Source organism: Peromyscus californicus, unplaced genomic scaffold (genome assembly GCF_007827085.1).
Source record: "Peromyscus californicus insignis strain IS unplaced genomic scaffold, ASM782708v3 Scaffold_2__1_contigs__length_46816999, whole genome shotgun sequence".
NCBI classification, from domain to species: domain Eukaryota; kingdom Metazoa; phylum Chordata; class Mammalia; order Rodentia; family Cricetidae; genus Peromyscus; species Peromyscus californicus.
In genome coordinates, this window is record NW_026294540.1 from 24893531 (window position 1) to 24917985 (window position 24455).

At 52.3% G+C, this 24455-nt stretch overlaps 1 protein-coding gene and 1 non-coding gene across 5 annotated transcripts in view; both read right to left on the reverse strand.

The window, feature by feature from the left end:
• The window catches only part of Limk1 (LIM domain kinase 1), a 31254-nt gene continuing 6799 nt past the window's right edge, over positions 1–24455 (reverse strand). The window contains exons 1-15 of one of the 4 annotated variants that reach the window (XM_052753953.1): positions 22401–22576; positions 17421–17559; positions 17102–17211; positions 15197–15403; positions 13840–13945; positions 13560–13726; positions 10135–10309; positions 9539–9625; positions 8581–8712; positions 6719–6778; positions 6411–6476; positions 4154–4310; positions 1895–1950; positions 1479–1636; positions 193–1363 (exon numbers count right to left, since the gene is read on the reverse strand). In XM_052753953.1, coding sequence (XP_052609913.1) covers positions 1201–1363; positions 1479–1636; positions 1895–1950; positions 4154–4310; positions 6411–6476; positions 6719–6778; positions 8581–8712; positions 9539–9625; positions 10135–10309; positions 13560–13726; positions 13840–13945; positions 15197–15403; positions 17102–17211; positions 17421–17559; positions 22401–22450 — 1833 coding nt within the window. In that variant the 5' untranslated portion in view covers positions 22451–22576 and the 3' untranslated portion in view covers positions 193–1200. Of the gene's footprint in view, positions 172–192; positions 1364–1478; positions 1637–1894; positions 1951–3579; positions 3675–4153; positions 4311–6410; positions 6477–6718; positions 6779–8580; positions 8713–9538; positions 9626–10134; positions 10310–13559; positions 13727–13839; positions 13946–15196; positions 15404–17101; positions 17212–17420; positions 17560–22400; positions 22577–24455 lie in introns of those variants that run through there. The other 3 variants (XM_052753954.1, XM_052753952.1, XR_008221808.1) reach the window with 3 other exon arrangements.
• On the reverse strand, positions 9333–9406 carry Trnas-cga (transfer RNA serine (anticodon CGA)). The gene has a single exon. It is a non-coding gene; the product is annotated as a tRNA-Ser (tRNA).

Consider the following 24455-nt stretch of genomic DNA (forward strand, 5'->3'; position numbering starts at 1 on the left):
TGGGGAGCACAGAATCGATTTTATTGTTCTGAGTTTGGATTCGTTCCTATCACGGTCACTGGGCAGAGGCAAGTCTGTTTTGCCTCCTTCCGTCTTGGTTCCACTGGAGTCTGCTCAGATTCTCTTCCATGTTCAAAGTGCACTGAGAAAGCTTCACAGTTTTAATTCGTCCTAGATGATAAACTGAGGCAAAGTGAGGCAATGGCCCTCCCACCCCCACCCACCTAAAACATAACAAAACAAAAAACAAAACAATCCCCCTAAATTCCCAGCAGCGGCTGCTACAGCCGTTATGAAAAAATAATACCAACTCTTCTTAAAAAATAGATCACACAGAAAGAACTCAGAGGGCAGAGGCACCCAAGGAGGGAGCGGGGCTGCTCCAGCCAGTGGGCAGAGGCCCCAGAAGGGTGCTGAGATGAACTGGGGGGCGGTGTTGCGGTGCTGGTGGATGGCTGCCTCATGCCCTCTGCCCGGCCTCTGCTGTGTGGGCTGGGCCCTCCCTGTCAGCCAGATCCCAGGCATCATCTGCCCTTCTTTTTCGAGGGATCCCTGCTCATCCTGAGGACTGGTACCTGCTTCTCACTAAAGTGGCTTTGATCAAGAAATGAGATGAACCCCAAGCAAGAGCAAGGGCCACTGCCTGGCCAGTGGGCATGTGGGACCAGACCTTTCTCTGCTTTGGGGTTTAGATCATTGTCAATACCTGCTGCTACCTAGATTCCCCCTGGGGATCCTGGGAACATAGCCTCTCCCTTGGTAAATACTCTCCATGCCCAGCTATCACAGGGGCTCCCCTCTAAAGCTGCCTTCTAGCCCAGCCTCGCTGGGGAAGAGCTGCCGGCAGGTGCGGTGTGCGGAGGTTGCAGGCGATGCATGGAATGGGTCCAGCTTCCCTGACCCTCCAGCTCATGCAAAGACAAGTGAGGGGGCGGCCCCACAGAATGGGAGGTAAGGCAGGGCAATGTGACCGACCACGTGTGTGTGTGTGTGCAGCCTGGTGACTTGGGGGCCAGAGGCAGAGAGAGGCTAGGGGCACCCCGCATGAGGGGAGAAGGCAAATCAGGGCCTGGGTCAGGGGTAGGGGTCTGGGCACCACTGCCCTGATGAGGGCTCCATGCCTAGGCCACCTCCTGCTGAAGAATCTGGTGAGGGTGTATTCTCCAGAGGTGGGGATGAGGATGCCAGGGTCAATTGGGCTCAGTCGGGGACCTCGGGGTGGGCAGGCAGGGAGCTCTCGCCCCGCCGGTAGGTCTCCCAGAAGCCCCGCTCCAGTTGTTCCAGCTGTGGGCCCAGTGGCAGGTGACCAGCCAAGTGCATGCGAAGCGTTTCCAGCCATTGTTCCAGCTTTACAAAAGAGGGCCTGGGGTGGGTGACAGGTGGGAACCAGTGGATGGCGAGTCTGGCTCTCCTCAAGACCCATCCCACCCCAAGGCTGCTTCAGGCTGAGTATCCCCCGTCCCCCTCCCCACACTCACCTTTTCTCAGGATCCAGGTCACAGCAGCGCACAGTGATGGGGAAGAAACTTGGGGGACAATTTGGTGGACAGTAGCGGTCCAAGAAACCCCGCACATTGAGGCCAAAGTCCATAGTTCGGGGCAGATAATCAGGGTCTGCATTCACACGCCCAATAATCTGTCCAGCACAAAGCCCCTGGTTAGTGGGAGGCCCCTGAGTCTGGGGGTTTTGGGAGCCCACCAAATGCTCTAAGGACAGTTCAGTAGGAATGGCCAGTGACTAAGCACCGCACCCCATTGATGCTGTGCTCTGGCTTTGGGGATCCATGTTCCCCAGGCTGGAGGCCCCTGTGGACATCCAGGCTGGAACTTGAGAGGATTGGAGAGTGGAGAGGAGCCACTGGGTCTGGACGCCATGGCTGCTCAGGTGACCTACCTCACATAGGACGATTCCAAAGGAAAACACGTCCACCTTCTCGTCATAGCTACGGCCTGAACAGAGACCAAGTGTCAGGAGGAGATGTAGGACAAGGAATGGTAACAGACAGGCAGGAAAATCACATTCTACTGAGTTCTAAGAGCACCAAGGCACCAGGGCTGTGACTCAGTTGGCAGACTGCTTGAGTAGCATGAATGAGCCCTGGGTTCCATCCCTAGCGAGGCATAAGCAGGGCATGGCGGTGCACGAGGCCAGCCTGAGCTATATGAGACCCTACCTTAAAACAACAAAAATCAAACCCAAACCAAGAGAAAATCAAGGGCCCCCCAGTTCCACTGGGTCTGACAGAATGCTGGGACCTCAGAGGGAGAAGCGGTTCAACCCTGCCTGGTGAACGAACACCTGCTGCGTGACTCTGGTCACATCATAAAGACGTCTTCAATCTCTGGTACACACGGATGGAATTTCATTGGGAAAGGGTCTTGGAGTGGAGTGGGGTGCAGGCGGAGAGTGGGGGCTCAGCATCGGCGGCATTGCAAAAAAAATCAGGAAAAGAAGTTTTGAGGACGTGTGGACGGTAGTGTCATGGGATGAGACACTCCTGGTTCTGCCTGGGGCCTAAATGATATCACAAATACCCGTTTTCTTTTCTCTTTTAAATTTTTCAGATTTATTTTTATGTATATGAATGTTTTGTCTACACGTGTGCATGTGTACCACACGTGTGCCCGGTGCCTGTGGAGGTCAGAAGTCATGGGATTCCCTGGAAACAGAGGGCTAGGATCCTCCATGTATGTGCTGGGAACTGAACCTGGGTCCTCTGCAGAGCAACCAGTGTTCTTTACCACTGAGCCACCACAGCTTGTTTGTTTTGTTTTTATTTTTTATTTTATTTTGTTTTTCGAGACAGGGTTTCTTTGTGTAGCCTTCCTTAGCTGTCCTGGAACTTGATCTGTAGACCAGGCTGGCCTTGAACTCACAGAGATCCGCCTGGCTTTGCCTCCCAAGTGCTAGGATTAAAGGCGTGCGCCACCACCGCCCAGCACTTGTTTTATTTTTAGACAGGGTTTCACTCTTTAGCTCTAGCTGGACTGGAACTCCCCTTGATCAGAAAGACTGGCCTTAAAAACTTATAGAGATCCACCTGCTTCGCCTCCCAAGTGCTGGGACAGAAGATGTTCACCAGCATATGCCAGTTTTCTTGGTGTTTCGAGATAGGGCCTCACTCTAGTGCAGGCTAGGCTGAAACTCACTACGTAGCCCAAAATGGCCTTGAACTCAGAGCACTCTTTCTGCTCCCATCACTCAAGTGCTAGGATTATAGATATATGCCACCACACCTGGCTTATGCGGTGCTGGGAATGGAACCCAGGACTTCTTGCACGCTAGACAAGCCCTCTATCAACTGAGCCCCACCCCCAGCCCCATAAACACTTGAAAAAAAAAAAAAAAGACAAAGCCTGGAGGGGATGGTGGTGAACAGCTTTAATCCCAGTACTTGGGAGGCAGAGGCAGGCAGATCTCTGTGAGTTCGAGGCCAGCCTGGTCTATAGAGTGAGTTCTAGGTCAGCCAGGACTACATAACAGAGAGGGCCTAGCTCAAAAATAAAACAAAACAAAAACCAACAACACCCAAAACAACATCAAACAAGAGGAAAGCCAGACAAGCAGGCGGTGCTTACCTATAATCCCGCACTTTGGGCAGAGTGCTTACCCAGCACATATGAATCACTGGATTCCACCCAGCACCCCATAAACTGAGCGTGGTGGCTCATTCCTATAATCCCAACACCGGAGAAAGAGGCAGGAAGATTAGGAGTGCAAGGTCATCCTTGGCTACAGAGTGAGTTCAAGGCTAACCTGTGTTAAAGGAGACCTGGTCTAAAAAAAAAGGCCAGGTGTGATAGTGCATGAATCCCAGGCCAGTCAGGGCTGCAGAGTGAGACCTTGCCTCAAAAATAATAAAATAAAATAAAGAAAAACGGTCTACTAGATGGGTCACCTGACAATTTTGAGCCACGCACTGTGAAAACCAACCCAAACACCCACCCAACACTAAAGTGGGCAGCAACGTAAAGATGAGGCAGAGGGAGGTAGTCACAGGTCCAGAAAGCCCCAAGGGAGAAGTTGGCCCCAGTCCAGTCGGAGGAAAGGAACACAAGTGAATTGGGGACCCAGGGGAAGCCAAGGGGAGGAGAGGCCAGGGTGGGGGGTGGCTGCTCCCCTCCTCCTGGGAGCCCTAGAGCCAACACTCACCATTGATCATCTCTGGTGCCATCCAGTAGGGGTTGCCCACCACTGTGTACCGCTTCTTGCGGTCCGGCTTCTTGAGGCTGCGCAAGTCTTCAGACTGAGTCTTCTCATCGACCATGAGCCGAGCCAGCCCAAAGTCGGCCACCACCACGTTCTTGTTCTGGAAATTTCGTAAGACCTGGTCCTCACCCTGTCTGCATCTCCTATCATCCCACATATGACACAGACAATACATCCCAGACACCCAGGGGACCTCCCTCTGTCCCAATGCAAACAGCTGCCTGAAATTTCTAGTTTCCAGTGAGAAGTGGGAGGTGTGGTTCAGAGGTAAAGTACCTGCCTAGAATCCCCCAGTGAGGGGCTGGGGTGTGGCTCAGTGGTAGAGCACCTGCCTAGAATCCCCCAGTGAGGGGCTGGGGTGTGGCTCAGTGGTAGAGCAAATGCCTAGAATCCCCCAGTGAGGGGCTGGGGTGTGACTCAGCAGTAGAGCACCTGCCTAGAATCCCCCAGTGAGGGGCTGGGGTGTGGCTCAGTGTAGAGCACCTGCCTAGAATCCCCCAGTGAGGGGCTGGGGTGTGGTTCAGAGGTAGAGCACCTGCCTAGAACCCCCCAGGGAGGAGCTGGGGTGTGGCTCAGTGGTAGAGCACCTGCCTAGAATCCCCCAGTGAGGGGCTGGGGTGTGGCTCAGTGGTAGAGTCCTTGCTTAGAATCCCCCAGTCAGGGGCTGATGGCGTGACTTGGTGGTAGACTACTTGCCTAGCATGCTCAACGTCCTAGATTCCATCTCTAGAACTAAGAAAATCAAAACCCCTTGACCAACCTATCACCTGGCTTCTTACCAGAGGTGATGCAGCCCCAGCAGGCACTATTCCCCTAAGGCCACATCAAATGGGTGTGGAATGTGTGTTCAGTACCTTACCCACATGCGGTCCTTGAAGCTTTCTTCAGGTGACTGTCTGGTGTCACTAGATGGCTAGCTGAGGGTCTTTCCCTTTGGGGTAGGCCTGGTCCTCTGTGCCCTGACTTCTCTCCCTTTCCAGACTGTTTCCTACTGTTCAAATGGAGTAGCTGACCCTGAGGCTGTAAATGGCACCAGGCCACCAACGACCTAGACACCAAGACCAAGCAGGACCCATGGAGGACTTTCCAGCTCACTTTCATGGCACCAATGCCCAGGGTTTGAGGCTGACCCTTAGAATGTCCCACAACCAGGAGTTTTCTATCTTGCTGGGATAGCCCCAGCAATTCCTACTATCCTCTGGGCAGGGTCCTGGGCAGGCTGACAGGGCCTAGAGGATTCCAGGAACCTAAAACACCAGAATCAGGGACTCTAAAATCTTGGTTTTGATTGGATCATAACTCTGTATTGACTGGTTGGAAGGCCTTGGGCAACACTGTCTTTTTTTTATGTGTGTGTGGTATTGGGAATTGAACCCAGGTCCTTGTATATGCTAGGTAAGGGCTCCATTGCTGAGTCATGCCAGCTGCCCCTCACTGGGGGATTCTAGGCAGGGGCTCTACCACTGAGTCACACCCCAGCCCCTCACTGGGGGACTCTAGGCAGGTGCTCTACCACTGAGCCACACCTCCAGCCCCTCACTGGGGGACTCTAAGTGTATGTTTTACTCACCTGTGCTTCCAAGACTTTTTTTTTCCCATTTTTAAATTTGAGGCAGGGTCTTGCTAAGTTGTCCAGGCTAGCCCCAATGTGGCTCTGTAGCTGACACAGGACTTGACCCTCCCACCTTAGCCTTTCAGTTCAGATGCTGACCGTGGTACTTTATTATGGGAACAGGACTCTAGGCATCTGCTCCCCAGTTTGGCCTAGGCCTCTACTTTCTGTATAATATCTGGGGAATTCCTTAGACAGCAGCACTGAACACATGACCCTCGGCTGACTGCTTCTATCCTTTGCTCCGACTGAAACGCCCCTGCCAAGCCTCCTCTCCCCGAAGCCTGCCCACACACACTGACCTGCAGCTGTCGGTGCTGCCTGGGTACCCTGTGCTACCTCTACTAGAGGAGGCTCTGTCAAGGCTGCAGTGAAAGCCGGGGCTTTACACTTCAATCAGATTCCACCGATCTGTTGAAGCCCTGAGCTGCTGGAAGGTCTGTGGGCAGGCGCCATGTTATAAATGGCCGAGCCAGGACTGTAACCCAGGGCCTGCGGGCTCTTGCTCTTGTGCTGCTCACCCGACCTCGAGCTCCATGAAGCCCTTCTTTCTCTAGCTCACCCTGCTGCCCAGCCCCCACTGCTCACCTCACGGACCAGACAGTTGTGGGAGTTGAGGTCTCGGTGGATGATGTTCATCGAATGGAGGTAGGCCTGAGGGAGCAGAACATGGCCGTCAGCAGATGCTTGGCCACAGACTCCCCAGCTCAACCCTGACCCTCTGGAAGCTCCTTGCCTCCCACCAAGTCTCATCAGCTGATGGACTCCAGGCCCCTGCTCTACTGCTGAGCTGTCCCCTGTGCCTTCACAGGTGGTCACCTACATCACGCAGTCACTTTAAAGCTTCCCCATGGGTTCTGTCCACACTCCTCAGGGCAGAGTGGCTGGTCACTTACCATCCCTGATGCAATGTCCTTGGCAAAGCTGACCCTCTGACTCCACGGGTACTGGCTGTCCTGCGGACAGGGAAGAATGGCTGGGATGGAACCCAGGGGGCCACAGGAGTGGGGACAGCTGAGTGAGTCACAGGAACACGTGTGGTAGAGTCTGAAGGCTCCCAAGGTGTTCCTGTACCCACAGCTGCCGGCTAACAATTATCTTCTAAGAGAGAGCGTGTGTGCACAGCTCCAAGGCATCCTTTTCTTTGCTTGTCCGTCAGAGGACAGCTCGGGGGAGCCTTCTCTCCTTCCACCATTTGGGTCCCGGGGATCAAACTCACATCAGCAGGCTGGGGGCAGGCACCTTTCCCTGCTGAGCTGTCGCACAGGCCCTTGTTCAGTTTTTTGAGACAGGTATGTAGCCCAGGCTGGCCTTGACCTTTGATTTTCCTGCTTCAAGCCTTGGGACTAGGGTTATAGGCCCCAAAGGCATCTTTTCTCAACAGAACTGATTTCACACATGAAGGGTTGATGCATGGTCTCCTGAAGTTCCCAAACTAGCTATTCTGAGCAGTAACCATGTGGCTATCACTCTCAGGTGCCTGCTGGGTGTTTATGCACCTCCAGGACAGACAGTATAAACCACGGCCCATGAATCTGTTACAGGAAACAGTGTAGTACCCTATTTAACTTCCTGAATATTCTTTTTAAAATATAATTTATTTATTTTTGCTTTCTTTTTTGTGTGTGGTATGCTATCTGTGTTTTGTGTGTGTGTGTGCACATGTGGAGGGCAGGAGGTAGATGTCAGGTTTCTTCCTTAATTTCCTTCTACAACTAAACATTTTTATCTAATATGCTTATTTACGTGTGTACACAGATGTAGGGGTGTGTATAATGTTCAGGAGTTGGCTCTCTCCTTCCACAGGTGGGTCCTGGAGATTGAACTCAGCCCATCAGGCTTGGCAGCAGGCACCTTTACTCTCTAGGTCATCCTGCTGGCCTTCTACCTTAGCTTTTTGAGAGACTGTCTAACTGAATGAAGAGCTCATGGATCTGGGTAGGCCAGCCGGCTAGTGGTCCACAGAGACCCTCCCTCTAGTGATGGGATAACAGTGTATACCATCATGCTAGGCTTTTAAGAGGGTCTTTGGGGTTGAACTCAGGTCTCCCCAGCCCCTATTTCAAGTTTTTTTTTTTTTTTGGTTTTTCGAGACAGGGTTTCTCTGTGTAGCTTTGCGCCTTTCCTGGAACTCACTTGGTAGCCCAGGCTGGCCTCGAACTCACATAGATCTGCCTGGCTCTGCCTCCCGAGTGCTGGGATTAAAGGCGTGCGCCACCACCGCCCGGCTATTTCAAGTTTTAAAACCAGGCTGAACCAATGTTCAGAGTCAGAGCTGAAGGTCCAACAAGCCGCCTGAACCCTCAGCACCAGTCAGGGGGAGAATGGGGCTCTGGTTCTGCCGTGGTTTGGATCTTGTACTAAAGGCTCAGTCTCGAGCACGGCACTAGTAGGAAGGGATGTACCTTTTCAGAGGGAGAGCTAAGTGGAGAGTTCTTACGTTATTGGGGGTCATGGCCATGCAAGGGGATAGTGGCATCCTGACCTCTTCCTCCTCAACCTCCCTTTTTGGTTTTGGTGTGTGTGTATATAGAAAGGGTCTCACTACGTAGTCTTGGCTGGCATGGAACTTGTCATGTAGACCAGGATGGCCTTGAACTCATTGGGATCCACTGCCTGCCTCCCTAGTGCTGGGATTAAAGGAGTGCGCCACTACACCGGGTTTATGCAGTACTGGGGACTGAACCTGGGGCCTCACACAGGCCAGGCTAGCACTCTAGCACCCGAGTCACCATCCCCAGCCGCCAGCCCTGCTCACCATGCTCTTGATGATGCCCCGCAGGGTGCCACCCTTAATGTACTCTGTGATGAAGTTCAGCCGCTTGTCCTTGTACAGCACACCGATGAACTTGAGCACGTTCGGGTGCTCTAGGCACCGCATGACCTTCACCTGGAGGGGTACACACAGTCTGGGCCTGGACCTTCCCCTCCAGCAGGGCACCCAGGCTCCTCTCACCCAGCAAGCCACTGTGTTGTCTTCTTCTTCTTCTTTTTTTTTCTTTTGGTTTTTCGGGACAGGGTTTCTCTGTATAGCCTTGGCTGTCCTGAAACTAGCTCTGTAGACCAGGCAGGCTGAACAGAGCTCCGCCTGCCTCTGCCTCCCAGGAGCTGGGATTAAAGACGTGCTCCCACTCGCCAGCTGCCTTCTGTTTTCTAAGTGTCACTCATAGCTCAAACTGGTCTTGAACTAGCTATGTAGCCATGGAGGTCCCTGGACTCCTGATCCTCACACCACCATCTCCCTCCCATGTGCTGGGATAACAGGCAGGTACCACCAAGGTCAGCTTTTGCATTAGAACCCAGGGCTTCGTGCATGGTGGGCAAGCCTCTACCCACCCACACCGCCAGCACACAGCTGTTCTGACCTCGGACACTGTCCGAGTCAACGGCTCACATAGCCCAGGCTGACTGGGAACTCTCTATGGAGCTGAGGAGTACGCTGACCTCTGATCTTCTTGCCTTCATCTCCCAAGTGCTGGGATTATAGACGTGTACAACCATGCCTGGTAGATGTGGTGCTGGGGATTGAACCCAGGGCCTCATGCTTTCGAGGCAAGCCCTCTACCAACTGAGCTACACCCACAGCTCACGGAGCTATGTCTTTGCTCAAGCTGCCCTGTTCCCAGTGGGGCCTGAACCTTCTCACTTCTTTCAACCCCTTCTCATTGGGGCTGAGAGTGGACATGTGAGGCACACAACCGTCCCTCTCCACTAACCTCCTTGAGGAATGTCCTCTGGGTCTCCTCGTCAAAGCGGATGAGCTCCTTCATCACCATCACCTCGCCTGTTTCTCGGTGTGTCACCTACGGTGGGGACATGGAGGCACAAAACTCAGGACCATGTGGGACATAGTGACAGATGCCTGTAACCCTAGCCACTTGGGAAGCTGAGGCAGGAGGATCTCATGTCCAAGGCCAGCCTGGGCTATCTAGTGAGTTTGAGGCTAGCCTGGGAAACTTAGAGAGACCTTGTTCTGATATGAAAGTAAAACTAGGCATGCTAGTGCACGAGTGACCCCGGTACTTGGGGAAGACAGAATATTAGGAGTTCAAGGCCATCCCCAGCTACTTAGTGAGTTCAAGGCCAGCTTGAGTTACATGAGACTTTGTCTCTAAAACCAAACCACAAAGTTCTGAGTCTACCCATGTAAAATCTCTTTCCTCTTATCAGCTCAGGGAAATCCAGGAATAGGAGAGGGTAACACTGGGCAGAGAGCATAGAATCTAGATGTCCCATGTTGGATTCCCAGGGGGCAGTGTGAGGGAAGAGGTGGTCAGAGGCGTCACCCAGCCTGCCCCTCCCATTTGCATACCTTGATGGCCTGGCCGAAACAGCCCTTGCCCAACACCTCCCCATGGATGAGGTCAGATGGCCGGAAGATGCGGTGTGGTCGGCAGACCACTCGGAGGGATTCGGAGCGACCCAGGTCCTTGCGCTGGGAGGCTGGTGAGCTGGCACCCGGGGACGTGTCAATACTGCAGCTCCTCCTGGGAAAGGCACATGGGGGCCCAGTGCCATGGGGAGGTGGCACCCAGCTGAGACATTGCCCCTGACTCCTTGCAAAAAGCACCATATAAACCAGTCGATGCTCACCCCCATCCTGGGAGTAGGTAGGACAGCCCAGTGTCTTGGGGTAGCCACAAAGCTGTCTGCCTGTTAGATGGTGCTGATGGCCTCCTCTGCTTGGTGGCCCAGGCTTAGGTACCCTGCCTGATATGCCCATTGTACTGTATGTACACAGGTCTGGACAAACAGAGGTGAGGGGGTACATGCCTTTGGCAGTACAACCTCTTAGAATGAGGGCTATCATTCCAGAAGGCAGCCCCTCAAAAGGCTTCTCCAAGAGTCCTGGAGAGGACCCAGCATGAGGCAAGTAACAGGCTGCCTCTGATTCCTTTTCTCCGTCCTTCCTCCTGCCTCTTCAGGTTCGAGGATAGAGGACTCATGGCACCTGCTGCCTGGATCACTGCAGGAGACTATTAACCAACCCTGACTTGAACATCCCACATCAAATTCCGTCCTTACCTTGGGCCATAGTAATCTTTGTGAAACACGCCATTGTGTGGTGACAACCCTTCAGAGGAGACCTCTAGGCAATGAAAAAGGTCCAAAGCCCCCTGGCACAGCTGATGCCCTGTCACCCCCAAAGCCCCCATTATCCCAAGCCAATCACGAGCTGCTCCTTGAAGTTAAGATGCTAGTCTGCGTCCTACTTACTCCAAAGCTTCGAGTGAGCCTTCATTATTAAAGCACTAATTAAAAACAAAACAACAAACAAACAAACAAAAAAAACGAAGAAAACAAGAAATCAGCTGGCTATGGTCAAACATACTTGCAATTCTCAGTACTTAAGAGGCAGAGGCAGGAAGATCACAAGTTCAAAGCCAGTCTGGGCTATGTATGAAACAAAACACATAAACAAACTAAAAATCATCCAACAAGCAAACAAACTAGAGAGAAAGAGAGAAAGTAAAAGCTAGAAACCATTGTAGTACGTTGTAGTTTCTCATGGTATTTTTGTGTGTGTGCTGTATGTATGCATTCATGTGAGTGTGCACGTATATTTGTGCATGAACATGTGGAGGTCATATGTTGATATCAGGTATTTTCCTTAATCACTCTTTACCTATTTTTAAGATTTATTATTTTTAATTATCTGTATGCGTTTTTTTTTTTTTTTTTTTTTTTGGTTTTTCGAGACAGGGTTTCTCTGTGTAGCTTTGTGCCTTTCCTGGAACTCACTTAGTAGTCCAGGCTGGCCTCGAACTCACAGAGATCCGCCTGGCTCTGCCTCCCGAGTGCTGGGATTAAAGGCGTGCGCCACCACCGCCCGGCGCGTTTTTATCTATGTGTAGGTTTGTGCATGTGAGCACCATGCTTGTGGAGGCCACAAAAAGACATCAGACCCCTTGGAACTGGTAGAGGTGTGCCACCCAAAGTGGGTGCTGGGAACCAAACTCTGGTCCTTTGCAATAATGTATACATTCTTAAGCTCCCCTCACCCCCAAGACAGGGTCTCACTCTGTAGACCAGGCTGGCCTGGAACTCAGAGGTCCACCTGCCTCTGCCTTTGCCCTGAGTGCTGGGATTAAAGGCGTGCACCACTACTACCTAGCACACTCTTAGCTCTTAACTGCTGATCTGTCTCTCCAGCCTTCCACCGTACTTCTGAGACAGGTGTGGGGTTACAGGTGTGTGGTTTTTTACACGGTGCTGCTGGGATCTGAACTGAGGTCCTCGTGCTTACCTGCCAAGCACTCCTACCTATGGAACCATCTACCAGCACCATCTCATTAGAGTCCCAGAAAGAATAGCAAAATGCACAAGAAGCTGATAGGTAAGACCAATGGGCCAAGTATTTATAATGATGGCACAGTATGTACATTGCGACCAAGCCAGTGATAGGAATGGAATTTGTATGAGTTCTATTTATATTAATGCAACTATTTTTTTTTTTTTTTTTTTTTTTTTTTTTTTTTTGGTTTTTCGAGACAGGGTTTCTCTGTGTAGCTTTGCGCCTCTCCTGGAACTCACTTGGTAGTCCAGGCTGGCCTCGAACTCACAGAGATCCGCCTGGCTCTGCCTCCCGAGTGCTGGGATTAAAGGCGTGCGCCACCACCGCCCGGCTAATGCAACTATTTTTTAAAAATTCAAGAGTTGGCACATCAAAGTGATAAAATATGGTTCTTTTTTGCTTATTTATTTTTTATTTTATTATTATTATTATTTTTAGTTTTTTGAGACAGAATTTCTCTGTGTAGCTTTGAGCCTTTCCTGGAACTCACTCTGTAGTCCAGGCTGGCCTCGAATTTACAGAGATCCACCTGGCTCTGCCTCCCAAGTGCTGGGATTAAAGGCGTGCACCACCACTGCTCGGCGCTTATTTATTTTTAATAAATAGGGTCTCATGTAGTCCAGGCTGGCCTCCAACTCACTAGGAAGCCAAGGGTGACCTTGAACTTCTGATCTTCCTGCTTCTCTGCTTTTACCTCCTGAGTGCTGGGATTACGGGATGTGCCGCCATGCTGGGCTCATGTGGTGCTGGGGATAAAACCCATGGCTTTGTGCTAGTTGAACACTCTGCTTACAGCCCAGCCTTAAATTTTTTTTTTTTTTTTTTTTGAGACAGGATTTCCTCTGTGTAGCCCTGGCTGTCCTGGAACTCAGAAATCCTCCTGCCTCTGCCTCCTGAGTGCTGGGATTAAAGGTGTTGGCTACCACTGCCCAGCCCAAAGTATGTTTTATCTACGACGCTTGCTCCTCACTGATTCCTCCCTGTTAATGTGCCTATAGAAAAGTGTGCCCAAAACCGTCTTCCCTTTTAAACACTTTAGAATTAGAGAGAAGGCCTGCAAGATGGCTCAGTGGGTAAAGGCACTTGCCACACCAAGCTTGACAACCTGAGTTCGATCCCCTGGACCCAGGGCAGGAGCCCTGACTGATTCCTGCAAGATGTCCTCTGACTTCCACATGGGTGCTGCGGCATTCTCACTCCCCATCTCTGTGCCCCCTCCCCCCACAAAGTAAATGAATTAATCAATGCAAAAAAAATTAGAGTGGAAAAACAGAAGATGTGGGTGTGCTGGGGACAGTGTCTAACTTCCAGCTGGGGGCGCTGTCCACTGTTCCCTCTTTCCTATCCTCACATCTTTTAGAATTCCTGTACCACAATGCTGGTGGAGCTGAAGGGATGAAAGAGCACCAGAATAATGTCTGCAGAAGTAAAGGTTGACTTACAAGACAGGTTTCTGGCGGGCAGAGCTGCCTGCCTGGCCGCTGGGAACGTGCACTGGGGAGGGCAGGGGGCTGGGCTCCGACCCTGGCCCGTGGCCCAGTAAGTCATGGGGGTCGTGCTCAAGGGTCAGCTGGAGCAGGCGGCTGGTCTCCTGGATCAGCAGGTCGATCTGGGGACAGGTGAGCGTGCAGGTGAGTCTTCTGAGGGGGCGGGAGGGCTTAGGTGTGAAGGCTCTCCCTCCATCACTCCATCTGCCCCGGCCTTGGATCCCTGTGGTCCTACCTCGTCCAGCGGCACATTCCGGATGGGCGTGCCGTTGATTTCCAAGATGCGGTCTCCAACGTGGATGGAATTCTTCACATCTGGGCTCATGCAGCCAGGGTCCACCCTGGGGATAAACCAGTGGTTAGACTGGTTCCCCTCCCACCGGTGCCCTTTAGTCCCAAGAGAAAACCGAAAGCCAAGACGAGCAGATATGGTGGGGAGGGAGAGCAGATATGGTGGGGAGGGAAACGATTCCACCTTGGGTGAAAATCGCAGCACACTGACTTTCTGGTTGTCACCTTTAACAAAACTGAAAAGACTTCACATGTGTGTTTTGCCTGCATATGTGTCTATGCACCACCTGGAAGCCACAAGGGTGTCGTCGGATCCTCTGGAGATGCAGCTACAGATGGTTGTGAGCCCCCAGGTGGGTGCTGGGAACCGAACCCTGGTTCTCTGCAAGAGGAGCCAGTCCTCTTAACCGCCGGGCTACCTCTCCAGCCCCAGTTTACCTTTTTTTTTTTTTTTCGAGACAGGGTTTCTCTGTGTAGTTTTGCTGCCTGTCCTGGAACTTGCTCTGCAGACCAGGCTGGCCTCGAACTCACAGAGATCCGCCTGGCTCTGCCTCCCGAGTGCTGGGATTAAAGGCGTGGGCCACCACCGCCCGGCCTCAGTTTTCCCTTTTTATTAGCATATATTAACTATGCTTAACGGCGGGCTTCATGGTGACACGTTCATATATTATATAATGTATTTTGGTCACACTCACCTCCATCACCTCTTCCCTCCTACTTCCGCTGATCCCCTGAGGTTTTGCAATTAGTCCCCCTTCTCTCATGTCGTGTGTGTGTGTGTGTGTGTGTGTGTGTGTGTGTGTGTGTGTGTGTGTGTGATCCAATGAGTTGCTCACAGATGCCAGAAGACAACTCCCTACCTCCAGGGTGTAAGTACAGCCACTTGTTTGACTTAAAATTCTTTTTTCTATTTGTTTCTTTAGTGTGTATGTAAGTCAGAGGACAGCTTGCAGGAGCTGGTTCTTTCCTTCCTCCATGGGGAGCTGGGAACAGAACTCACGATGTCAGGCTTGACAGCAAGCACCTCTACCTGACGAGCCATCTGACAGCCCCTGGTTTTTGTAAAGTGGGTTCCGGGGGACTGATCTCAGTTCTTCACGCTTCCAGTTCCTGGGCGTTCTGGGCCAGAATAAACACACTCAATGACCGTGGACTGAACCCTCTGGCATGGTGAGCTAAGATCAATCCTTCCCCACTTAGGTTATGTGTGTCGGGCATTTTGTTATCGCAACAAAAAGCTAACTAATATGACCAGGTTGCTACAACAGAGCCCCAGCCAGTGTGGACGCCCACTCACTCACCCTTGGACTCGGACGGTGTGCGAGTGCTCCGTGCCACAGCCTGGTGGGCCATGAGGGGGGTCGATGGAGACAGACAGGCCTCGTTTGCCATGAGCGGAGGCTGGGATGGACACTAGAGTGACTGTGTGGGGCAGGTGGGAGCCGGGCGAGTCAGGCAGGATCTGTTCGATGACTGGAGTTACCACAGTCTGGTAGTAGCAGTGGCCGCTATGAAGGTCGTCGGCAGAGCAGATTCGAAGAGGGGGGGAAGAAAAGAGTATCAGGGAGAAGTCAGTCAAGTCTCTCTGCATCAGGCTTCCCCCTCTCCCCACACCCTCTCCCCCAGCAAAGTGGTAGGACTCAGTGCAAGACTGGGCATGCCCAGTTGTCTCAGCCCTCCCAGCTCTGGGTCTCAGTTATTATGGTTAAAAAAATTTATTTTTTCAAAATTACATATATTTAGGTGTGTGTTTGCTCAAGTATATGTGTGCCAAACTCTGTGTGTGTGTGTGTGTGTGTGTGTGTGTGTGTGTGTGTGTGTGTGTGTGTGTGTGTGTGTACGGGGGGTGCTAAAGGACACTTTGCAGGAATCAGCTCTCTCCTTTCATCATGTGGGTCCTGGGGATAGGACTCAGGTCATTAGGCTTGGCAGCAAGCACCTTTACACACTGAGCCATCTAGCTGGCCCCATTCCAGCTGTCTGTTCTGTGATGTTGTCAGATGGCTAAGATAAGGCGAGGCCCTTGGGGATACATCTCATTTGGGAGGAAGTCATTAAAAAACCATTTGGGATCAGGTCCTGTTGTTCTCAAATCCAGCCTTGTTGGTGTTTCATAACAGAGAATTTGTCTGTGTTTCTGTCCCTGGCTCTGGGGAGAAAGACTCGAAGTCCTTGGAACAGGGGGATCTTTGTTATTTATGAGCCCCTTGGAGAATGCTTGAGTCTATGCAAATGAGATGAGTCAGATCAGGGCTGGTCCCACAAAGGCCGACCATGAGTGAAGGGTTGGGGCTTCTAGCCAGCCTGCTTCCCCAGGAGCAGGCTAGAGACAGAGTTTAATCATGTGGCCAGATGACTTATAAGGAAACCTCAATGAAATGCCGGAACTCAGTGTGGCATCCTGGTTAGTAAACATAAGATGAGGTGGGGAGAGATGGGAGGCCTCCTCACTGGGAGGCTTCTGAGCTGTGTCCTTCACAATGCAACTGTGATCCAAAGCACAGCACCATCTGGAGTTCTGTGAGTCACTCAGCAAATTATCAAACTTGGGGTCACTGGATTGGAAGTCAGTTGCTTTAAGTATGTGAGGGCCCTGGGGGTGCCTGAGTGTGCAGCTGGTGTCTGGAGCAGGAACAGACCTGCTGGTGATGGTATCTGATGCTGGTAGGGTCTGTGCCAGCTCTGTGGCTAGAGCCAGAACCATACTGCAGAGGCAGAGGGAAGGGAGCTGGTGTTGGGGCACTCTGGTTTCTATCATTTTCTTTTTCTTTTTTGTAGTACTGAGAACTGATCTAGAGCCTTACATATAATACTGAAGCCCTCACTGGGTGTTTCTAGGCAGGAGCTCTACCACTGAGCCACACCCCAGTCCCTCACTGGGGGATTCTAGACAGGTGCTCTACCACTGAGCCACACCCCAGCCCCTCACTGGGGGATTCTAGGCAGGTGCTCTACCACTCAGCTATACCCCCAGCTCTCTTTTTACTTTTTGAGACTGGGTCTCACTAAGTTGCCCAGACTGGCCTAGAACTACAATCCTCTTTCATTAGGTGCCAGGTGCTGCAATTTTTGCCATTTCTACATGGTAGCAGGGAGCTATAGTCCCTGCCCTCTCCTATTTTACCACGTGGAAATAAAAGCTTGAGTATGGACAGCCTTGGGGACAGGTGTGGGCTCCTAGCCTCGAAGAAGCCCCCGGTACTCACCAGTACAGCTTAGAGTGCTCCACCAGTGTGTAGGTGTCCCCATCGCCGATGAAGGTTCCACAAGTGAGGCAGATGAAGCACTCGGGGTGGTACTTCAGCTCCCCGGCCACCTGTACGTGTGTGTGTGGGGGGGGGAAGGGGACACAGCACAGCTTAGTGGTGCCTGCAGTCCCCGAACTTACCACCATTCTCCTTTCAAGGGAGAAGCAGGGTAGTCTGGACAGAGTCTGAACATGGGCTCAGAACGCACAGGGGATGATGGCAGGGAGAGATTGCACGCGCTTCTCAAGAGGCAGGCAGGTAGGGGAAGGTGGCTCACCATGACCAGCCCTTTGGTGATGTGTTCGGAGCACCCGTGGCAAGACTCGCCATAGCGGGCCCAGTAGTCCTTCTTGCAGAAGAGCTGTCCATCCTTCTCATAGTACTGGTGTGAAAGGGAGGCGCTACACTCACAACACCTGGGTAGAGAGGGGCGGAGCTGAGGAGAGCCACACCCACTCTCTGCCCAGCTCTAATTTTTTTAATTTTAAAACACTTTTTACCCAGGGGTGTGCCTGTTTATCTGTATGTTCATCATGTGTGTGCTGCGCCTGAGGAGACCAGGGGAGGACACCAGATACCTGCTGGAATATAATATACTTTTGCTCTGCAAAAGCAGCAAGTATTCTTGACCCTGGGGCCATCTCTCTAGTCGCCATATATAGGTATTTCTCTTTGGATTTTGCTTTTTAAAATTAAAATAAATTAGGGGCTGGGGAATGTACTTCTGTTGGTGGAGAGCTTGCCTAGCACACATAAAGTCCTGTCTCAAAAAAAAAAAATTAAACAAATGAAAAAGAAGGAAAAAAAAACTAGAGAAGGGTAGCAAGGTGTGGAGGCACAGGTAGGCCTGTAACTTCAGCAGCTGGGAGGCTGAGGCGGGAACTCCAGCTGCAACACACACACACACACACACACACACACAAAGAATTATATATTGAGCTATTGGTACTTATCTGTTATCCCAGCACTCAAGACACAGCAGTAGATTAGGAGTTCAAGGTCACAGTTGGTTACATACTCTAGAGTGAGTTCCAGGCCAGCATGGAACATGAAATACTGTCTTGAAAGTAAGAGGAGGGGCTAGAGAGATGGCTCAGCAGTTAAGAGCACTTCTCTTCCAGAGGACCTGGGTCCGATTGCTAGCACTCAGATGGAGGCTCACAACCATCTGTAACACCAGTTCCAGGGGATCTGACATCCTCTCCCGGCTTTTGTGGGTACCAGGAACACACATATATGTGAGCAAAACACTCATACACATAAAATAAAATAAACACTGAAAAAGATAAAGGAAAAAAATGTGAGTCTGAGGCTAGCCTGGGGTGCATGATGAGTTCCAGACCTTTCTCCAATTTAATTAGTTAGTTTCAGGAAATTTAAAAAGTAAAAGAAAATAAGAAAACCACAATTTGAAAAAGCTGTACCTGTGAACACAAGTAGCCTATATTGCGATCCAGAGCTTAGACTGGGAGACAAGGGATAGAATTAGACCCCTACATCTGTTTTTTTTTTAATTATTACTAACGGCTGGGCACAGTTGTGCACACCTCTGATCTCACTACTTGGAGGCAGAGGCAGATGGATCTCTGAGTTTGAAGTCAGTCTGGTCTACACAGCCTGTCCCAGGACAGCCAGCATTACATGGTAAGACCCTACTTGCCCCAAATATTTTAAGCGTGTGCGTGGGTATGAGCCTCAGTGTATATGCAGAGGCCATAGGAGGACTCTGAGGAGTCAGTTCTTTCCTTGGACTCTTACGTAAGTTCTGGGGCTTGAACTCAGCTCCTCAGGCTTGTGGGACAAACCTCTTTACCAGCTGAGTCATCTAGCTGCTTCATCCTGTACAGCTTTTTCCTTTTTTGGTTTTTGGAGACAGGGTCTCTCTTAGCCCTGGCTGTCCTAAGACTTTCTATGTAGATGAAGAGTGCCTTGAACTCACAGAGACCTGCTTGCTTCTTCCTCCTTAGCACTGGGATTAAAGGTGTCACCATGCCCGGCTCCCTCTACAGCCTTGCAGTGCACAGCCTGTCCAGCCATCTATTTCAGTTCCGCCTAGATGGGCTGGAGGATCTGGCTCACCTGCTAGCCTTAGAGGTGAGAGCAGCTTTTAATCCTAGCCCCTGTCTCTTATCATGCAAAGAAGATGGCTCAGAAGGAAGGTGACTTGTTCTTGGTCACCAGCCAGATGGATGGAGGAACAGAGGCCGGGAACATGGAGAGCATGGAGCAGACCCCAGGCCGTGAAGCTAATGGACCTGTGGGCTTTCTCCTCCACTCTGCTCCAGCAGGGCAGGGGTCTATGATCCTTTAGAGCTGGGAGACCTGAATGTCAGCCCCTTCCTGCTTTAGCATGTGGGAGGCAGAAGCAGGTGGATCTATGGGCATCCAAGACCAGCCTGCAGGCCAGTCAGGGCACTGGGAAAATACCAGCTCAAAACAAAAAGGAAAATAAAAACCAAACCAAACCGAATCCTCAAAGGGAGATGAGTTGTGAAGGCAACTTGCCCAAGTTCTCACCCATGAGCACAGGCTGTTCTGTCTCATTAAGGTAAAAGGTAGGTACTGGGCTCAGGATGCAGAGACAGGATTCTGCCAGCGAGGATGCAGGATGCTGAAGCTTCCCAAAGCCTTCACAAGAATGCCCAGGGATCAGCTCAGTTCTTACCACCACCTACCATTAAATCTATGAACCCACCCTCCCTCAGGAAACCAGCCCAGAGTCATCAAAGCTAGCAGTCCATCTTAGCCTAAGAAGACAACCAGGGAGGCTGGGATCGGGGCTGAGAGGCAGACAGGGGAAAGAGAGGGTGTCTTTGCCAGTAAACTAGGTGCCTGGCTTCTCCTGGTCCAAGCATCTTGGTGGGACTGGGACTCTCCTGTGAGCCTGTGGGGATCTGGAGAGCTGACCATAATAGGGTTCTGTGTGCCAAGATATGCCTGGGCCAGAATGCACACCTGAGCAGAGGATAGGCAGACCATGCAGCTGGCTCTGCTTATGAGTCACATGGGGCCTGGAGGAGCTGGGCTGTGCTGGGGACCAATGCAGGAGAGGAGAGGTGGGTGAGACTGTTCACTCCCTTCCCCCAACGTTAGTCTGGAACTGAGAACGGGACAAGGAGGAGATCTGTACACTAGCTGGTGGGACACTGTTCCTTTAAAAAGATCCCAGCTTGTTTCACATTGTCTGGGTGCCTGGCCTGCCTGCAGGGAGAGGCTCAGTCGGGGAGGCACAAAATGTCAGAATTCAGTTGTAAGAGGGTGGGGATGTTCTCAGGAAAGGGGCCTGATGAGGTGTCCCTGGGGGACTCAGAGAGCAGAGGAGGAGAGGCTGGGTGCAGGGCAGGCGTCATGACGTCATGCCTACTGTCCCAACTCTCCTGGCAACAGTCCAAGGCAGACTCCAAGAGGGGAGGGGCCTTGCACTGCTGGGAGACTGGGGCAGTGGGAGGAGGCTCGGAATGCAGGGCCCCAGCACACCCCACCTAGGGTCTTTAAACCTCACAGAAGACGCCATGGAAAGGACCCCAAAGTATGAAGAGGCAGCAGGGATCCTATCTTTTCAGGAAGACTCCCAGTCCTACCCTATCAGTGACTTGCTTCCTGTCCCACGCCTAGGTCACAGGAGTGTCACAGGGGTCTGCCCATCACTCCCCAGTGTCACGCTGCAGGAAGCAGGGTCTCTGCGTGCCCGCTCTCCCTGTGGGTGTGGGCTCAGGAGCCGCTACATCCCACCCCGGGAGAGACAGCTCTTAAGTTCATCTAGAAGGAAACTCCCGACTCCTCCTCCACCCACTCATTCATCACAGACATCCTCTCAGCAGCCGCAGAGCACTTGACCATGGCTTGCTCACAAGCTCTGCTCGCTCGCTCTCTCGGCATATCCCCTACCAGGTCACGACTTCCTCGAAGCCTCGCTCGCTCTCACTGCTACACAGCAGCAGCACTACAGCCCCTGCAAACACACTCTCAGGAGGGGGCTGAGCCTGCCCAGCACCCTCAGCACTGCTGAGGTACCTCTCCGTAGTAGTCTGTATGACCCGCCCCCCCACACCACCTTCACTCTCTATTGAGAGAGGGTCTCATATAGCACAGGCTGGCTTTGAACTCACTATGTAGGAGAGGATGACCTTGAACTCCTGATCCCACTTCTACCACATGAGTGCTGGGATTACAGGCAAGTGCCTTCAAGCTCAGTTTATCCGTGCTGGAGATGGAACCCAAGGATTCATGCAAAGCCAGGCAAACACTCTACTGACTGAGCTCCATCCCCAGCCTGACCCGGAGTTCCCCATCCTTCTGCCTCTACCTCTCCAATGCTGGGATGACAGGTGTGTTCCACTATGCTTGGCCTATGTCTCTGTTTAGATCGGCTAAGGCTTCACTTGGGCTCAGGATGTGGGCGCATACAGTGGTGTGGTGGCTGGCCCTGGGCTTCAAAAGACCTTTGCTGATGGAAGGCATAAAGGAGCCTCTGACCTGTCCAGCCCCTCAGGCCTCAGCCTGCATCCTGCATCCCGACAGGAGCCGAGGAGGGAGGAGGAAGAGCTACCAGCTTGGGTCTCCACAAAGCATTTTGAGATGGACTGGGCATGTGGCTCAGTTGGTAGAGTGCTTACTTCGCAATCAGAAAGCCCCGGGTTCCATCTCCAGCACCATGTAACAGTGGAGGTGGTGATGCATGCCTGTAATCCCAGGACTTGGGAGGCGGAGGCAGGAGGATCAGGAGGTTGAGGTCATTCTGGGCTACCTGGCCAATTTGAGGTTAGCTTGGGATATATGAGATCCTATCTCAAAAAGAGCCCTCCATGTCAAGAGAGGTAGATACATCAGGTAGCAGACAGGGCCGAGAGCTGGCCCAGGGCCAGCCGGGTAGAACTCCTAAAGAGACTGTCCCCTGGCTTTTTCTAGCAGAGCCAGGCTGGGGCAGGAGAGGAGAGGACCCTAGGGAGAGAACAGGTGTGGGGCTCTGGGGCAAGGGAGGCTGGTCTAGGTGTCACAGTGGCAGGCATGAAGTTCCTCCCTCCTCATTCCAGGACACCAGGGGCAAAGAGTAAGCAGTTGAGAGGCCAGGTACCAGATAGTCCAAAGGCTCAGAAATGGCCTGCTTCCCCCACAGCCGGTAGACCTGAATAGAGAGTTTCAGTTCTGCCCCACGGCCATCCCCAAGACGGGCCTGTTCTTTAGTCCCCTCCACCTCCAACCCCAGCCTCTTTAAACCAGGGACCCAGGACAGGTGGGGAAGGGGCTTTCCACTTACTTAGCCCCATGGAGGCAGCGGATTCTTCTCAGGGCCGAGGCTGGCAGCATCCTCTGCAGCTACGGCAGGGGGCTCTGGAGGCCTGTAGGAGCCCATGGGTGGCCTGGCCAGAGCTTCCCCATCCTCCTGCAGGGACTCAGGATTGGAGACTGCAGGAGGTAGGGCCTGTGTGGCCACACCACAGGGGAGGAGACAGCAGTGTGGGTGAGGAAGGCCTCTTTCTTGGTCTGTGACAGGAAGCAGCCAAACTGCTTTCTGCTTGGGCTTTGGTGGAGGCAGAGAGGGGGAGATCTAGCTCTAATCGGGCAGAGGGGTCGGCAGGGAAGGATCTAGGCCCTGACTATGGGTAGGCAGTTGGAAAAGGAGGGATCTAGGTTAGGTCTACAGGCAGAGAAGTGAGGAGGAGTGGTTTAGGCTACGACCCCAGGTAAAGAGGCAGGGAGAAGGGACCTAGGCTCTGACCCCCCCCCCCCCCCCCAGGAAAGAAGGGGGGAAGGGCTCTGACTACAGACAGGGAGAAGGGATGTCGGCGGCGTTGACACCAACCAGGGAGGCAGAGAAGGATCTAAGGTCTAACCGCACTACTCTCTCCTAGTCGGCTGTATCTGGAGAAAGGTATCCTGCGTGCTCCTTGGCCTCCTCCTGAACAAAGACACTGAGGGCCTGGGCCTCTCTAGGGACATGGCAAGCACCAGAGTAGCTGCCTCTTCCGGTGCTGTCCCCAAGGGAACAGAGGCCAGCTTCCCATGGTTAGCTCAGCCTCCTTACACGGGAGGTTCCTTGAATGAGAGCTTTCTCCCGGCTGAGGCTACAAGCCCAGCCAAAGGCTCATTCACGATTCCTCGCTCAGGGCTACCCCACCCAGCCTCCAGGGAGATCACCCAGGCTACAAAGTCTCTAGGAATTGTGCACAGAAGGATTTTAGGAAAAGGACCCTGCAGGCACAGCATGCAGAAGCAGCAGCTGGGTCCCAGAAGTCTGGACCACTGGCCTGTCTCTAATCTTCTGGGAGGCAGAGCCAACAGGAAGTGTGGCGGTAGGGCACAGACAGGGCCCTGGGTAATGATAAACCCCAGTGCTAATGCTCTTATGCCCTGTACTGTCTACAGAGAGCATCTTCAGATAGCATGTGTCCTGGCTCAGCAGGGCATCTGTCATAGCATCTACGGTCTTCCCTGGAACACCAGCCTGGGATTTCCTCCAGGTCAAGGGCAGAGACAGTGCAGCGGTACTCAGAGCTCACACCAGAGGACTCAGAGAGGACGCACAGCCGGGAACCTTCTGCAAGATTCCTCCAGTTCCCCTGGACCAGCGGTTCTCAATCTTCCTAATGCTGAGACCCTTTATAGTTCCTCACGTGGTGGCCCTCAACCATAACATTATTTTTGTTGCTACTTCATTTTGCTACTGTTATGAATCATAATGTAAATACCTGATATGCAGGATATCTGATATGTGACCACCCAATGGGGTTGCGACCTACAGGTTGAGAACCACTGCCCTATGACACACATCGATGCAGCTGGAAGGCTGGGACACAGTACAGCGATAGGGCTTTTGCCTGGTACTCATGAGGCCCTGGGTTCAGTCCCTCCCTCCCAAATTAAAACAAATCTTGTTTTGTTGTAAACAAACAAAAATACTTTCCCCTCAGTCCCGGGGAGTGAGCATGCTAGGTAAGGATGGATCTATCACCGATGGATGGCCCCAGATGCCCCCACCTACTTTACATAAACATTAGCGTTGGAGATTTAGCAGAGTGCTTGCTTAGCAAGCCCGAGGCTCTGGGTTTGGTCCCCAGCACCAGGGGAAAGAACAGAACAGAGCACAAGGCTGGGTGATTCTCCAGCAGCCCCACTGTGCGTCAATCCTGCAGGACGCTGGCTCATGCCCAGCTGTATGCATCACATCCCACCTCAGGGCCTGTGGACATGCTGAGTTCCTCCCTCGCTTCCCCCCACTCTGCACTGAGGTGTCACCTCCTTGGAATGCTGTCTCTGGCCTCTGATGCTGCACTGGTCTCTTCTCTGCCTCTCCTGCCTGTGTCTGGGAGGG